Raw genomic sequence first — 16,458 nt, 5'->3', positions numbered from 1 at the left:
AGCATATGTCTGGTAAGGTATTCCCCATTGAGTGCGTTTAATTGTAGTATAAAAACCCTCGTCTCGCCCCATCTATATTCACCAAAAGTCAGCATGAAAGCATTATTTCTCCTCTTTGCAGCAGCTCTTTTCGGCTACGCCACCGCTGTTTGCCCACCACCAGCTAACGCCGACACCATCAACCTCATCGAAAGGTTCGAGGGCTTCGTCCCCTCGCCCCGCCCTGACCCCATCGGGCTTCCTACCGTTGGCTATGGGCACCTCTGCAAGACCAAGGGTTGCTCCGAAGTTCCATTCAAGTTCCCTGTGACCAAAGCCAACGCCGTCACTCTCCTCCATAGCGACCTCACCACCTTCCAAAACTGTGTCAATTCGGATATAAAGCGATCCGTGCACCTCAATGATAACCAATATGGCGCTCTCGTTTCATGGGCATATAATGTGGGTTGCGGGAACATTAAAACGTCGTCGTTGGTGAGAAGGCTGAATGCAGGAGAAGACCCGAATACCGTCGCTGCTCAGGAACTTCCACAATGGAATAAGGGAGGTGGAAAAGTTCTGCCTGGTTTAGTGAGGCGTCGTGCTGAGGAGGTGAAGCTTTTCAAAACCCCGTCCAGCGTTTCCGCACACCCTTGCTAGGGTATGTGCTTCTGAAAATTTCTGTCTGTCGCGCTAATTGGATGCTCTTGTAGAATATTTAGACTGATATCATGGGCGAAGGGGGCGTCATAGTTTTCTTTGAGCGCGAACTTTGTTCAGCTTAGTAGTACGGTGTAACTTATTCGTAGGAGGAGAACCTTACACCGAGTTATCTCACCGCTGCCGAGGTGACGCAAAGCGTCAAGGCACCGTATGCAGGGACTACGCTGCTCGTTGGGCTAATAAAGTGGCAAGTATGTGGAAACAGCGACGGCGAGGAAAGGAACGAAAGGGGCGAGGTTCTGAAAACAAGAATAAAAATAAGATGCGAGAGGGAACGGGTGGAAGGACATATTACACCCTGGTAACATGGTGATTCCAACCGAATCCAACGCGTCGTTTTTGTTTCATCTCCTGCTCCTGATAAAAGAAAACTGTCAAGCTTGATCGTAAACAGATTCAAATCCCTACATTGCGTTTTGAAGGACCCTATAAGCATCAAGCCCACCCATATTCACGCCAAAGATGATGCTAAGCATTCCTGTCTTAGAATGGCGGAGTGCTAAAAAAAGAATAGCCAGCTTATGCGAGGTTAGGCTACTGTAAACAATGTAAAGGTACTCACTACTAGAATCGGGCACGTATTCAAGAGTTGTGGGACCCCGCCTCATCCAATGACGCTTGTGCACATCAGCGAGGAGAAGAGGTTTCCACTTCTCAACGAGAGCGCGAGCTCTTTCCCTGAAATTGTAGCCCTCGGCCCGAGGAAGAGCTCCTACCGTCGTATTCCCAACTTCGTTCATTAGGTGGTGTATCCCAGAGGACTGTGGAGCCAAACTGAGGTCAGAATACGAAATATATAAATCATGAAAAGACACACATAGATATACTTCACGTCTAAGAAGTCGTACGTCTCCAGTGTTCTAAACTCGACTCCCAGCAGATGTGTGGCTCTCACGCTCATCAGAGCTTTATCCCACGTGTTGGCCTGACTGCGAGTCACCCAGGTGACGAATTCCCTCTCTATATTCTTTCGCCATCCTGTGATCACATCCCCAAGTGCCTTATCTAATGAATTCCACCCCTCCAGAACACACTGTGCCTCAAAACATTCGATGGGACCCGCAAAGTTGAGTGTGAATGACGCAGGTGCGACACTGCCGACGTCGTTGGTCACGTCCGCCATGGCATGCCGACTGATGATCATGTCATTAAGCTCTTTGATGGGAGAGTCGGACTGAATGACAAGTTTGCGGAGTCGGGGTGCGACGGAAGGAAAGCCTGGGATGGCGAGGAGCCTTTCCATGTCGTCTTCGATCAAGTCGTTGCAATGGAACTCTGTGAGAGACGAAGTGAAGAGTAGAATTTTCGTGAGCCCCCCTTCCATTGGCAAGGTATGTATAGAGAGCTTCTGTAAGGGGCATTTCGAGCGACGAATGACGTCAATGAGGTCGTCGACTAGTGAACCGTGTGAGCTTCGAACGCGAAGATCGGTTAAAGCAGGTAGAGTAAGGCTTTCCAGCATCGACGCTCCAGATGCGCGTGGGTTATGGAAATTAAGATCAAAGGTCGTGATGTTGGCAAGGGTCATTGGTCTGAAGCGGAAGAAAGGGGTAGCCCGAGTACAGTAAGAAAGATAACTGATCTCGCAAGATACGCTAAAAACCTGTATGACGCCAGTAGGATTTGTGGACTGCTCCACATATTTCGTTAGTTGCTCCCAAGGGAGAAGGAGCCGTACCCATGAGCAATCGATTTCCACCTCACGCAGCTTTGGAGCGATACTGAAAGAGCCAAGTACGCAGTCCTCATCATGGGGGACTCGAACGGCGAGCTTTAGTGAATATAGGGAAGATAAACGACGCCGGATGAGCGGCGTAAGAGCTTGAAGATCTCCCACCGAAAGCTTCATGACAGCCGTCCGCCACCTCGCGCAGTGGGTGATAAGAATTTGGACAATGGGGTGATCGACGACGTTATCCTCGTTGGAGGATATATGTATGGAAAGTGGTTGTTCGCCCGAACGACGAAGGAGTTCCATCAAACGAAGGATGAACTTCTTTCCCTTGTCCTTCATTGAGATCTTGACCGGAGGGACCACACCCCAAATTGTTGGAAAAGACAGCGCGACCACCCTCCATTTGCGAGACACGTGTGCCACTACCCACGGTGGGTTTGTCCAGCAGGGATCTGGGTCAATCGCACAGAAATGGAGTATGTGGACCAAAATCTCATCGGGCAAGCGGTGTACCGGAGCTAAAAGCCCTTTATGTATCTCGAGAAAATGAACACACATGATGTATTGCCGTCGAAGGCCCTTATCGTCTGGGTTGTTCTGCATTTGCTGCACAACCTCCCCGACTTCATTTTCGGCCCCACGAATAGCGTTCAAAATACGGGCAACTTGTGAAGAGTTCGGCTGTCCGTTGTAAGCACAAGAATGGGAAGTCAGAGATGAAGGCAAAGGCGACGATAGTTCTGAGGACTGCCGGCCCAGTTTGCTTAAGATTTTGAGCTATGAAAACATTTAGGAACCCGCCTCCAGATAAGACGAAAGGGCATACCTTGCCCATATTTATAAATCCTTCTCTTCAGAGGTAAGATGAAGGAGGGGTGAAATGGGGCGAAGGATGGGAGAGGCTGAGTTGGGCTCACCGCACTTCTGGGGCTTGATATGGCCGAGGTTAAATGGACAGGAAGGCTATTGAATCCGTGGCGCCGACACTCGAAGCATGTTGATCGAAACGGGGGCGCAGTATTATTGGCTTCGGGACATCTGCCGACTCGGAGTCATTGTACGTCACCTTCAACTCTGTTCGACTTCCACTGGATGAGCATTTGGCTGTTAGTCGACGCTCCGAGTGCACGGGACCGCTTGTGTCCGTAATCCGCGTTGTGCACGACCGTTGGGATTGGGCGGCCACCGACATTACCAGTAACACAGAAACAGGACAATTTCAAAGAACTCCGCTGTCAGCGGAATCAACCGTTTCGTGCCGTCAGTCTGAGGAGAGCATCAGCAATCCGCAACAGGGGGTTAGAGGGAGTAACTTCACCATCTGATCCGTATCCTGTATTATGTCATCTCACGACGTATCTGAGCGGCATCTTGACACTATCCAAGTCATCGAAGCTGTATGAACAGGTTTGCTATTGATGGCTGCAACATGCTGCAACGGGCGGTGCAGAGCATCAGGGGAACGAGACTGGTAGAAATATGCATTGCACAGAAGGTGTGGTTCACAGTATAGTGGCTGTATTGAACGGAACCTAAAGGCCCAGGGAAATATTTTTTTCGCTAGAACTTTCTTGCTACCTGCAGGAAAGTTGCTCGCTTCACAGGGCCACCACAAGTTGACCCGTAGCATCGAACGGCAAGGGTGAGACCTGCCGAAGATAAAGAGATGCCTAGCACCGAATTTCATCTGCTAATTGTACCACGTTGGACGGGTGTATCGCGCGTCAAGTCCTTCCCATGGAACGTAGACCTGCCCCGCCAGATGCAAGTACAATATCTAAGGTCCGAGATTGTCAGTCTTTTTTTTCAGGTCGTAGGAGAAAAGGCAACTACGAATTCTGTGCGGGTCGCCGCCTTTGTCCTATGCGTAGTCGTTAGAGTTCTGAGGACTGATGATACAATGCCAAACAACTCAAGAATATTCCAGAATGATCGATGATCGATGATCACTTGACGACCACATTTGGTGAATACTGTACGTAATCATGAGCCTGGTCACAACTGCTTAAAATTTATATCACTGGAAAGCTTGAGATCAGGCTGATTGAACTAATAGTCTCCATAGATCTCCTGGCGTGATTACCTAGGATTGTCCTAAGTTTAAAAATACTAGAATGTCCAAAAGAAAGAGTCAGTCATGATCAGAACACACCTACCTATCACAAAGCTTCACCATAGTAATTGTATATACACCATTACCAGTAAATCTACTAATTTTCGTTGGGATAAGATGACTACGCATTGAGACAAAGGCGAATTACTTCAAGGAAGCTGCTCTGGAGTTATCATATTTATACCTTCATAGGTATTGCCACAAAACGTAATGAGCCGAATACCATTTGAATACAAATCGGATGTGGCAAACTTAGCCCAGATGATCATCCAATGAAAATAAAATAAAATAAAAAATAAAAAGATTACAGAGTCCACTTTTTATCCTAAAATCCCAAAATATACACAAGCAGAAAGAAGAGGACAGTACCTAATAATATCCAGAAATAGTGGGAAAACTCATCTCTTGACTAGGACGATAAGCTAAGGTGACCAGGTTCACGATAAGTCACAGTAAACCATATTAACGAGTTCGCTGAAATTACAAAATTGTCCTGTGTATAAAGGATGTTCTGAGGTTAATGTTTTTTGCAAGACGTATCGCGACATCAAAGAACGACTCGCACGATAGTGATTTCTTCTTAAGAGTCTGACACTAATTAAGCCGAAATGGTTTGACCTGACCAGAGGACACATGAGAAGACTCTGCAGTATGCCAGCATCCTCCATGATAGCGCTATCACTTCTCAATGGACAGTCCTTTCGATCCAGTAAGTGCATCTAAATCGCCGCTGTTTCCGCAATCAACCTTCACAAGGCGTAGGGGTGTTTCGCGAATGTCATGAGTCGAACGTCCCATAAGTGAAATGATTAGGAAAAACCTGGATTTGAGGTAACAGCGACTACGGTGCGCAAACGTCTCAGCAGTTTGAACGTGGGAGTGGATCGAAAGTCCGCACGCGCACGTGTTAGTAATTACACACGCGACGAATGTCACATGTCACACCACGTAAGTACTCTACTGAGCCGCAGGGCCCCTATTATCAAACATTCTTGTTTTTGAGTTTCCGAATAAATTCCTGTTAGACTGCAACTAATCCGTTTTTCATAAGTACAGTCCAAAGATCTTTTCTCCTCTCCCACAAATTTCGTCCACCAATTCAACCTGGACTTGACAAAGTAGAATTTCAAGCGGGACTCGACATCGGGGATATAAGCCCTCCCCCCCCTCGATGAGGAACGGCAAAGACGCGTCGAGGAGATGCGTTTTTGATATTAACACCCCTTCTGCCATTCTCATCGAAGTCAGTGTCATGCGAACGTTTACCTTGCTTCTTAGATCCCCTCGAGCAGCCTCAAGCACCATGTGCCATTGTCACTTCCTTTACAGCTGCACATTTATTACTCCATCAAATCGGTTTTATCAATACCCCTATTGGGCCTTCCAATTTGGAGCGCGTGATATTTGCGTATGCCGCCTCGTCATTTCGCACCATTATCCTCTCGCCCAACTTGCACACGCAGGTTTTGTACCTATTTTTGTCTACTCTACGATAATATAGCCCACCGGCGTCGAAGCGCCAGATGCTTGCCCTGAGGTCCAAAGCTGGTTTATTCAGTCGAGATGATGCTGATGGAGAGAAGGTCTACTCTGGTCACGCCCTCCATCCAAATGCAGCCCCACTTCTATACATGGAAACCAGGAATGCGAGGACCTATTGCTGGTTCTTTTGTCCGATTTTCGCATAGGCTGCTCGATGTCCTTTACTGGAAATTTTCCTTAAGGTAATCCCTGTACTCTACAGCAACAAAGATCTTTTTTTTGAAAGCCAGGCCAATCACACTTTGTATGCATAATGCATTTCTTTGCCAGCCTCGTGGCTCTCGTACTGCCTGTCCTTCCCGTCGTCGTGTGGCCCGGCAACGCACAGACCGTAACACAAATTTTGGCTACTTCTTGTTTTACTAAAAGTGTATTATATTTCACAGATTGCAAAGGATACCAGTTTTGCGAGACTCCAGTATTCCAGTCAGGTGCGCGGTGTAGGGTAAGATGATGCTGTAGTCAGTGACTGTAAATTGACCGTACCCCGTTGAATTAAAAATGTTCCATTACGTTGCCTCGCAACTTCCACCGTGATTAGGAGCCAGGTGACCCGACTTTGTTGACGCGACTAGTGCACGTGATAAGCGAAAGCGGCGGAGCTTGAAGTGAAACGTTTGTATCTCAGCCTCCAACTAAAACTTGGTGCACCTCCTCTGAACCGGTTGACCTCTCAAATTGGTGCCTATTGAATCGCCTCCGATTGATGGACCCTCTTTCTTATATCTTCTATCGCATATTTGCGCTGGTTATAGGCGATTTCAGCTCACCAACTTAGCTCCGGATGGGGCGTACCGAAGTGCACGAGATTCATCGACTTCCGCGTGTTACTTATCAGAAAGCGGCTCGCGGTTTTGGTGCGGGTTGCACATGGGGGATCCAATCGCTTGCACGACTTTTAGGAGTGTTGTGTCCGTCTTTCAAGCGCAACCGCATCAGTACCAGTTTCAGGCGTATCATATGGCGCGGAAGGTAACAATGGATCAGCTCCGGGGCACGAGTGGATGCGAAAATGAGGAACGAGCTCGGTAGCTCTTGAGAGTATAATGGTCCACGAAAAGCGCAGATCAGTCCTCTCTTATCGATCGTCACGACCGTGATTGATCCTTTCTTGAACTTCGAAATCGTTGCCTCCAGTGGAGTTTACTTAGGCCCCTGCCATAGTTCCCGGATCCGCATGGATTGTTCGTGTTCGATCAGTCAAGTTCATCGAATTGCTGGTAAAGCGTGGGACGCCGCCACTTCAAGATGTTGCCGTTCAGGAGTGAGTACAAGGATTTTGTGCGCCTCATTCGTTCTGAAGATCTTCCCCTAGTCAAAATGTGGATTCCGATACGATACGAACCCTTCAGCAGTACGACATCAATTCCCAAAGGAGGTTTGTTCTTTGGTACCGATCTTCGTGGACATGTGCGTTGCAACGTTCAGTACATCATATCAATTTGCTCTGACCCAGAATAATTTCAGTGTTTACTCTCGGCCTCAATTATAACGAGTTTGGAAAACATCAACGACTGAGGCCGAGTCTCCCGTGAAAATAACCTCAATCCTTCAGCAAGTTTGATAATCGCCAGGAGGATACGTATCCTATCTAGCGGCCAAACAATCAGTCCTACCCCCGTGTTCGTTCATCGCCCCACGTTCGTGCCATCCACCTTCGGCAAGAGTCTACATATACATCTTTCCATCTCACGCCCATCTCGTTGTTTTTGCCGAACTGGCCCTCAACTCTCCTAGTTGATCGTCGGGAAGAACGCTCAGCCAAACATATACAGGTTTGCGAAAAGGGCCAGCTGGAGCCCAATTTTGTTTTGATTTTCATGGTGTGCGCCGTAATAAAAGTTGTTCCCCGATCATCGCATCACCAATATTTCTCGCCCAAACTTTTGTGTCGTCATACACTTTCCAAAACAAGTACATGCAAGCCTTAAACAACATTCGCTTATACATCATGCCACACGTGCTAGAAGAATGATCACCGCCACGCTGTTCATGTGTTCTGCACACGTCTTTGATACGCGTACCCCTTGCATGGATATGGGCCAGACGAGAGGGGCAAAGCTGGGGATAGGACAATCTTCTTGAAGCTTTTGGGCCTCCAGCGTCCTCTTCAGCCAGTGCGTTTTCTTCGAAAACTGGTGATGGAGACGACTGGGAGCCGGCACCATAAACAGGGAGTGATGGATAGAGACGAATGTGAACTCCTTTTCGAGACTATGGGAGGCTCTTTCACAGCTAGTCCATCTCATCTCCATTTCGATTGGAGTTTCCGGAACTCATCGGAAGTTGATCTACTCAGGCGTGTCGCCTCCACCGTCATCGTTAATTCAATCGCTACTCCAGGTTTACTGTAATTTGTTCGTCGCGGATGACCTCTGGTGCCAAAGTCCCTGATATTGAACGGTCGGGTTAACTACGACAATTGCTACCAATTGCTACCAAGGTCTTATGGCGGCCAATGGATTACCGTTCTAATCGTTCATTTAGAACCGCATTTGGACCGACAAGAGCTGACGTCCCAGCTATACAGTACCTTCGCGTCATCGTCGTCTTCCCTTGTGATCCCCTGCGACGTTAGGTGTGCTGGAGAAGATGGATTATCACATTGCGCCTTATGATTCCAATTTGACGTGTACTGGTCCCATGGCTTCTAAGAATTCTGCCCTCCCTTCCAAGCGACCTCATGCTTTTTTCCTCTGGGAACAGTGTAGAGTTGCGACGTATAAGAGCACAGTTTCGACGGCCGTTCCTTTCAACTCGAAGTCGGCGCCATCCAATTCACCCTGCACCTAACCTGTCAATTTACCTTGTAAACCATGCATTTCTTTACCCGCCTCATCGCCTTGGTCCCTATAGTTCTTTCCGTCGCTTCGCTCGCCGACGCCCAAACCGCCCAAACGGTCGAGGCCGACCTCAAGAATGTCAACAACGAGCTCTTATCTCTCACGAGCCTCCTGAAAGGCTCCATTAGCACTGGGGCTCAAGTTCTAGTGAGTTTACTCCCATGAACAGACCAACATCTCGAGCCTTGTCGTGTTTAGGCCATCAGTATTGCTGCAGAAGGACTGACTAAGACAGTTAAACAGCAGACGGTTGATACCCAAGTAAGGACAAAGATATTCTAACGACGTTTCGTACTTATTAAGGCCATCTTTTAGAATTCGCCCACCTTCAGCAATGCTGATTCCCTAGCCATTGTCACCACATTGAGGACGGTGACTGTTCCTTTCGTCACTGATGCATCAAGCGCCTTGGTCAAAGATAAACCTCAATTTGACAAACTCAAAGCGACGCCGGACGTAGTCGCCATTCTCGCCCCGCTCATAGGGGCCGTTAAAGATTCTTTGCTGGCTTTTCCCAACAAGTTTCCAGTAAGTCACTTGAACTTTGTTAGGTTGATCGTATGTCGACTGTCGGTTCAAGGATGGTTCTGCCAAGGATCAACTCGGCCAAGTTCAGGCTGTGATCAACATCCAGTTAGGCTTTGCTGCCAAAGCGTATGGTATCTGAGCATGAAGTTTATCTTGAAGAGGGCAAAGAACTTCGAAATTTTTTCTTCATTTGTGTCGGATTTTTTGTAAGACTCGAAATGTGCCTATGTAAATGATTTAACCAGTATGCCTATTATTCTCAACCACCGCTTCTTGGCAGGCGATGCTTGATCCCTTGACAATTTCTTCAAAACTCCTGTATATTCTCTCTTCAATTTTGGAATTTCAGAGCTGTAGCAACCAACACCGAAAACAACCCCCGCGCCCACTACCCGAAATCGCTAGCGCCCTCAGCGGGAACAAAATCAAACTCGCTACGCCATGATTTGTATTCCACCCAGGGTTGACCCTTGGGCGAGGTTATGGGCCGTGATGGCGCTAGCTACAGGGGACGGAACGGATATTCAGAGCGTGATGTGAGTGAGATTGTGTGATTTTAAAAGAGAGGATGCTCATCACTTTCTTGAAAAAAGGGAAAAAGAAAGTTGGAATTGTCCTCAGTTTATAACGACCGTGAAATTCACGCAGTCATTTGGGCCTAAACTTAGCGGCATCATTGGTTCCACTATCTCCGAGTAGTCTCGTTCTCCCTACAACTTCAACGGATCGAATGAATAATCTTAGAATGGATCGCCGGCGGCCGATCTGCGCATATATTTCGGCCTTTGACCCTAACCGCAGCCTATTCCCAAAGCTTGTTTGTTGTGCTATACAGTACCGTCTATGTCCTTCCTTCGCGGGGATCTTTGATGGTTTCCCTGAAGGTCGAAATTTGCCTTGTTTTCTCGGCCCGAATATTATAACAGCTAAAAGTTCCACCGAATGTCCGGGAGCCATCACATCTCTGTTCCACGGATTCAATAAAATAATAGGAAAAATACCGATCTTCGTGGGTGACGACCTGCTGCCGAATTCCTGGTAAATCCTTTATCCACCGAAGCCTGTGTCATTTCTGTCGCACGACAGTTCCATTTTCCCGGAAGAAGTTGCGCTCATCCCAACAGAGACAGTCGTCTGGCTACAACTATATTGATGCCGCAGCCATACCGTGGTTTATTTTTATAAATTATCTCTGGCCTTCAATTTTCAATTTCGAACAAACCTGATCACTTATTGTATCTCATAGTGACATTTTCTCGATTTTTAAAGCCAGTTACTCTGGGTGCATGGGCTTGGTAACTGTTAATTTTTTAGTGATTAGTCCGACAGCTTATAATGGAGAGTGCAGGGGAATACTGGATCGTACCTTGATTGTACCTGTACATGCAGGGGGCTAAACTTCGGTTGTCCGAGGTTCTTCCTGACGAAACAAAGATAAGGCGGAAATTCCCCTTCTACTCCCGCTCTACGCTTCACGTTCTCTTTGAGGCAGCGCGTTGTCAATTCATCATAACGCGTCGACTACGCTATGTGAAAGAGAAGCTTCTGGTCGCACCCCACACTACGGATCTCCGCTGGAAGGAAGCATTTTACCACAAGCATTGAAGAGGGATGATTCGGTCCGAAGGTTCTTTTTTAGGCCTCCCCTTACGAGTGTGTGCGTTAGAAAAAGCCCCCGAGAAAATAAGCTTGACGAGATTAAATAGATCCTGACTTCCAATTGGAGCGAACTTTTTCCATAGCATTAAAACTCTCCGAGTAAACAGCTTCTTTTCCGTCCGTCATATAAATCAGACGACCCAGCGCCAAAAGTTATATCCCACCCATCATGTCCTTCTCAACCCCACAAAGTTTTATGGCTCCAAAATCCGCGACCGTGACACACCCTTCTCTTCGTAAGTCAACCGACCAACTGACTTAACAATCTAACGTATACATCCAGATATCCGGGACGCGAACGACGCTCATATCATTCTAGAGGCCGTGAGATTGGGCATTCTGCCTCTAATAACCCGGCGCCTTCTCGTGAATGAAAGGGATGAACTCCGTAGCGGTCAGGTCTACGTTTGGGAGGAGGCTCAAGACGATGGTGGACTTTTGCGATGGACAGATGGAAGGAGATGGTAGACCCTTCGTTTCCCCTTCCGACAGCTATCCTCAATCGACTCCACACAGGTCGCAAAGTCGGATGCGAGGTGACTACCTCTTTTACGAGGAAAAAATAGAAACAACCCAGGAGGAGCGCGATGCAAAAGCTGCTAGGCGGTAAGACAGCGCCTTCTCTTTACCTGATCAATACTCAACTGGGTGCCACAGCGCCCAACGAGCTTCAGACCCTAATGCATTTATCTCACCTCCATTGAGACGGAAAGATCGGCCCTCAAAGCCAAATGGACTTACAAAACAGACCTATTCCGTAACCGTAACATTTCCTGGATCAAGTGAAACCCGAAAGTGGCACGTTGTCGCGTATTTTTCCGTGCGTTTTCAAGTCATCTGCATCAAACCAGGGGTGTGTGTTTAATTCCTTTTTAGGGAAATGACTACTTGCGGTTACCGGTCATCGAGGATTATGATTACCTCAGGAATATACGCAAATCAACTGGAATTTTCTTTAGGAACCGAATTATTTGCCCAAGAAAAGACGGTGCTTCATACCATTCAGATGATAGCGACATGCACGATGTGGCGAACTCGTTACCTCCACCGATACACAATTCGCACCCTTATCCCTTAGCACCGTTGCCCAACATCAACCTTGCATCACGCTTCCATATCCCTCCCCCAATTCGGATCTCTCTACCCCCCATCTCAGCTTTGGGGCCACAAGGGTGCAGGCCTTTCCTGCCACCTCCTCACAATGCCCATGCATCTCGTCAAATGCAATATACGCCTCTTTGTCCGGAGGATCGCCGTGTCTTGGAGAAATTCAAAGTCATCTTGTGAGGTAACGTAGAAACTACTGTACGTCTCTCTCACCTACTTGGCGCTTATTGCGTCAATTTCACTTCTATCTTACATTCTCAATATATCACGACCCTGACGTTACAAAAACAAGTCAAGACGAACCCATCACAAAGTACAACACCTGTCACAAAACACGTCCTGTCCTCCTTAGGAAAAATGTAGATACTGTAAAATGCTCTGGTGTATGTCAACCTAATTATTAAATTATTCTGTCCATTCCTTACTTCAGACGCTTTATAAGTCATTGTGTAAGGCTTTTTCCAGCTCTACTCAACAAATATATTTGGTCTTAGACTTGAAAGAAAGTCTGAAACTAGGAGAACCTGTGTCTAGAATTTTGTGCACTAATGGGCTGAGAGCTGGTATCAGCAGTAAACGACATTCGAGGTGATTACTTGACATAAAGTCAATGTCACACATCCCGATTGGGAGGACGAAAAAAAAGTCAGTGTCAACTTCGCTTCGTCTTTGAGTAAACGAACAGACCAGATTGGCGGGACGCGCCAAATCCGGCGAGAAAAAACGCCAGGTCCAACATCATCAGGATCAAATCAGAATGGTTTTACCCAAACCTGCGCACAGTTCATTACTTGCACCCCAGGCTTTGATCTTAAACGATGTTCTTAGCGATGATAAAATTTGTCTAATTCTTTAGAACCATGGCAGAGACGAAGAAGTGGTAATTTTATGCAACGCCACATTACGCTGGAAACGTAGATGCACATACCCCCCGGCAATCGATGCAGATTCTAGGAACGAAAATAAAACGTCCAAGAAAAGCCTGCTACTCTTTCTCAAGGGTTCTTAGGTCCCTTCAATATCCGGATCGGCTTAAGCCACTGAAGGAGGTCTTCCGAACCGACTTCCTGTCTTTTGGGAGTCACGCGTTCACGCCCATAGATGAGTCGCCGGTTATAAAGCCCTTGACAAAAGCGCCGATAGTAACATTCTTACCCAATCCCGACAGACTGGTCCGGTCAGGAAAATGGCTGGAGGTAGAAGAGTGGGCGTAGCGGGGAAATAATTGAAGGTCAAGAAGCGTCGGTCCTGGCAGAGCAAGAGAGTGGTGGTGCAGAAACGATCGGTGCCTCAGCCACAATGCCGTAATCACGGGAGGCGCCTCGCACAGCAGAATAGGAGCGTGGGGGTAACAAAGGTGAGATGATTGGAGGTCAGCCCAAGATACCAGGCCCAAGGGAGCCCCGTCTTTACCGGACTCGGACCGTAGGGGTAGCAAGGAGAAGGAGTTGAACGGCACGCGCCCCGATAACGTGTCGTCCTCGGGCTCACTCTGAAATTTGGGCAAATGGACGTATTTTCAGAGGGAATGAGATTCTGTATAGACGAGCGCTAGATGTTCCACAGAGAATATCTTTCAACACTCAACATACGCCAGGAATTGCGGTATGAACCGATTTTTTCAACGAAATGCCTTTCTTTGGCTCCGAAGAACACGCCAAAGCTGCATGGAAAACTATTATAAGATCGTATTCAAGCACAATTGATGTTCAGAGTGTATCAGGTGAGATAAAACCGATGCCACTTACTGGAGATCGAATAGAGATCGTATGGCTTTGCCTACAGGGCCCACGAATCCAGCTACCAGGAATTTCCACAGCAGATCTTGTCTTTCCATTCGACTCCGTTCACAAGGATTCATTGAGGCAATGTCAGGATACCAAGGTCTCGATGTGAGGGTTGGTGGGGCGTAATTGCTCGGAGTCGACTCGGACGTCCATTGAACTCAAATTGAACTTCTCGTGGCTCGGCGGGCAGGCGACCAAGTTGGGTAGATGATTTTGGACCGTTCATAATGTAGGGCCGTTCAAAGAATTTCATCAGGGTAGGGGAGCGTATAAGTTACGTGAGCTCAGCAACTGGATATCGAGTCGCTCAGAGCCATCGATTGTCAAAACTTGATCTATCTGGAGACGTGTCACACGATGTTACATCGACACAACGTGATTTTCGGTCACGGTTGCCCCTAAATTGTCGCCACCACCCTCCAATCTAAGAATGAAGGAAATCCTATACATACAGGCCGGGCAACTGTCAAATTACACAGGGACGCACTTTTGGAATACTCAAGAGAGCTATTTCACATATGGTGACGGAGAAGAACCGCTTACGAACAATGATGTTTCGTTCCGAGAAGGAATTGGGCCAACGGTGTTTCATTCGTTCGATCGACCTACATATAAAAGCTGATTGTGTTTACGGGGCAGGGGGAATTGACTATTTGCCCTAGGTTGGTCATTTTCGATAGAAAAGGTGCTTGAAAGTTGCTTGTTGTTCGTGTCATAAGACATTCATCGTGCAGCCAATTTCGGGACTTTGGCGGCGAGTAACGCTCTGGGTGAGGTGGATGACGTTGAAGATGAAAGTGGAAGTGAGAGTGCTCCTGGACCTTGGTACGTTTATCTACTCCACTACTCCATTCCGATCTGACCCAAATCAAGGACGGGCGGTATCGTCGAGTATCGTCAAACCCGCATGGCAAAAAGTGTGTATCAAAACAGGATGGAAGACTTTAAAGAACAAAACGAAGATCTTAGTCTGGCTGAAGAAGAATTGGGAGGAGTCAGATACTGGTCAGATTTCAATCGAGTGTACTACGTTCCGTGGTCCGTTCAGAAGCTGTCAAATGTGGCCGAATGGGAGACGCCTGATGGAGATTGGGGGGTAGGGATGGAGTCATTCAAGAGCTACGACGATGTACGTGGTTTCATTCTGTGGATAGAAAAGAGACTCTGATTGTAGATCATGGCAGGATAAGGGTTTGATGGAGGGCGATGTGCGGTTGTTCGTTGAGGAGTGTGATTCTTTGCAGGTATGACTGTGTCATCCTGAACTGGCTTTGACAAGTAAATATTTTAGGGAGCACAAACAATTAATGACACTGTCAGCTTTGGAGGATTCATGAGCGGTTTCCTGACCGCCTTCCGAGATGATTTCTCGAAATTGCCGCTGTTGGTTTTTCCGATTCTCTCGGGAGCAGTTAGCGAAGAGATCGATGTGGATAACGTAAGTACACAGTGGCGATTAATGGACGCTCACGTATGGAGTCTTGCGGTAGACGCTCTCGATGAAAAAAAGAATCAATGATGCTCTATATCTGCGCTCGCTCAGCGAATTGTCTTCGATCACTGTGCCGCTTCAACCTGCCAGTCTTTGGTCCTCTGGATGGGATAACTCACTGGCTCCCCATGTAAGGCTCTCGTGCTTCTTGCTTGGGGCGTCACTCATGAAGTTAGCGAAACGAACTGTATAGTCAATCGGCTTATCTATCATGTCACATCGAGACTTCGACTTTGCCCCTTCGGTAATTTATTCTTCATTCAACTAACCGAGAAGACTCCCGATTTATCTTGATCTCAGACTCAAAGAGACAACTGAAGATCTTTCCAGCATCTCCGCAAAGCTTAATTGGCGAGGCACGACGCCATTTGTTAATCTCGGTGGAGTATTTCCTGTTTCGAGCGAAGAGTTCGATCTTTCGCGGCAATTCGTGAATCTGTCGATTCCCGGTCCATTCAAAGTGAGCCAATATACTTAAACCTTCAACTGATATTAACGCCGGTTCGCGTAGGCCTCTCCACAGTACTCCCGGTTAGACGTGACGAGAGGATTTATCCCTTCGTGGATTTCCAATTACGAGAGCTCCGCAGCGGCGTTGTGGTCTCTACGAGATCCATACGTTTCAAGGTGGGGGTGACGATCTTTTGATTCTAAACGTCACCTGAAGTTTGAACTTAGGTTCCACGCGCCCACATATCCCATACCGACATCGTTTCCTGTTCATGCGGATAGGTCTGGACGTCCGCTTGGGGTGAATATGTTGGCGTCACTAGCAGCAAGTAGTGACACTGGACTGTTGTTCAAGAATCATGCGACGTTTGTGGATGACTGTGTGAGAAAGCGTCGCTTGGACCTAGGTATCGATTTGGACGAGTTGAAGGAGTTGGGGAATGGTCTTTGGACTTTATACGACAATTATTCGGAGGGTGGGGACGGTGCAATGTTTGAGGACTGATTATTGCATATTGGGGTCTGAGGTCTCCAACTCAAAATCACATTTGATATAATAA

The 16,458-nt window shown here is 47.4% G+C and overlaps 6 protein-coding genes across 6 annotated transcripts; 5 read left to right on the top strand and 1 right to left on the bottom strand.

The window, feature by feature from the left end:
- Positions 1-93: 93 nt before the first annotated feature.
- Positions 94-639, top strand: LACBIDRAFT_307590 (glycoside hydrolase family 24 protein; the record flags this gene model as incomplete). The annotated part of the gene is made up of 1 exon (XM_001886221.1): positions 94-639. The coding sequence occupies one exon, from the start codon at positions 94-96 to the stop codon at positions 637-639; it is 546 nt and encodes a 181-aa protein (XP_001886256.1).
- A 467-nt stretch (positions 640-1,106) lies between these two features.
- LACBIDRAFT_307589 (uncharacterized protein) lies at positions 1,107-3,212 on the bottom strand (the record flags this gene model as incomplete). Its single annotated transcript, XM_001886146.1, has 4 exons — positions 1,107-1,201; positions 1,265-1,463; positions 1,520-3,154; positions 3,204-3,212. The coding sequence occupies 4 exons, from the start codon at positions 3,210-3,212 to the stop codon at positions 1,107-1,109; spliced, it is 1,938 nt and encodes a 645-aa protein (XP_001886181.1).
- Positions 3,213-6,285: 3,073 nt separating this feature from the next.
- On the top strand, positions 6,286-7,550 carry LACBIDRAFT_331771 (uncharacterized protein; the record flags this gene model as incomplete). Its single annotated transcript, XM_001886220.1, has 4 exons — positions 6,286-6,463; positions 7,197-7,296; positions 7,388-7,442; positions 7,500-7,550. 4 exons carry the CDS (start codon positions 6,286-6,288, stop codon positions 7,548-7,550), a joined length of 384 nt encoding a protein of 127 aa, XP_001886255.1.
- A 1,298-nt stretch (positions 7,551-8,848) lies between these two features.
- On the top strand, positions 8,849-10,102 carry LACBIDRAFT_331770 (uncharacterized protein; the record flags this gene model as incomplete). Its single annotated transcript, XM_001886219.1, has 7 exons — positions 8,849-9,022; positions 9,074-9,136; positions 9,191-9,403; positions 9,427-9,433; positions 9,510-9,609; positions 9,865-9,939; positions 9,997-10,102. 7 exons carry the CDS (start codon positions 8,849-8,851, stop codon positions 10,100-10,102), a joined length of 738 nt encoding a protein of 245 aa, XP_001886254.1.
- A 1,129-nt stretch (positions 10,103-11,231) lies between these two features.
- On the top strand, positions 11,232-12,349 carry LACBIDRAFT_331769 (uncharacterized protein; the record flags this gene model as incomplete). Its single annotated transcript, XM_001886218.1, has 5 exons — positions 11,232-11,298; positions 11,346-11,526; positions 11,579-11,668; positions 11,720-11,882; positions 11,939-12,349. 5 exons carry the CDS (start codon positions 11,232-11,234, stop codon positions 12,347-12,349), a joined length of 912 nt encoding a protein of 303 aa, XP_001886253.1.
- Positions 12,350-14,386: 2,037 nt separating this feature from the next.
- On the top strand, positions 14,387-16,403 carry LACBIDRAFT_307585 (mtDNA inheritance protein Dml1; the record flags this gene model as incomplete). Its single annotated transcript, XM_001886217.1, has 11 exons — positions 14,387-14,539; positions 14,596-14,641; positions 14,691-14,781; positions 14,830-15,085; positions 15,141-15,200; positions 15,248-15,394; positions 15,447-15,578; positions 15,625-15,692; positions 15,749-15,908; positions 15,960-16,075; positions 16,127-16,403. 11 exons carry the CDS (start codon positions 14,387-14,389, stop codon positions 16,401-16,403), a joined length of 1,506 nt encoding a protein of 501 aa, XP_001886252.1.
- Between the last annotated feature and the right edge of the window lie 55 nt (positions 16,404-16,458).

This window comes from Laccaria bicolor, genomic scaffold, assembly GCF_000143565.1.
Source record: "Laccaria bicolor S238N-H82 LACBIscaffold_36 genomic scaffold, whole genome shotgun sequence".
Classification (NCBI taxonomy): Eukaryota; Fungi; Basidiomycota; class Agaricomycetes; order Agaricales; family Hydnangiaceae; genus Laccaria; species Laccaria bicolor.
The sequence above is the reverse complement of the archived record's forward strand: the minus strand, read 5'-3'. Positions and strand labels throughout refer to the sequence as shown.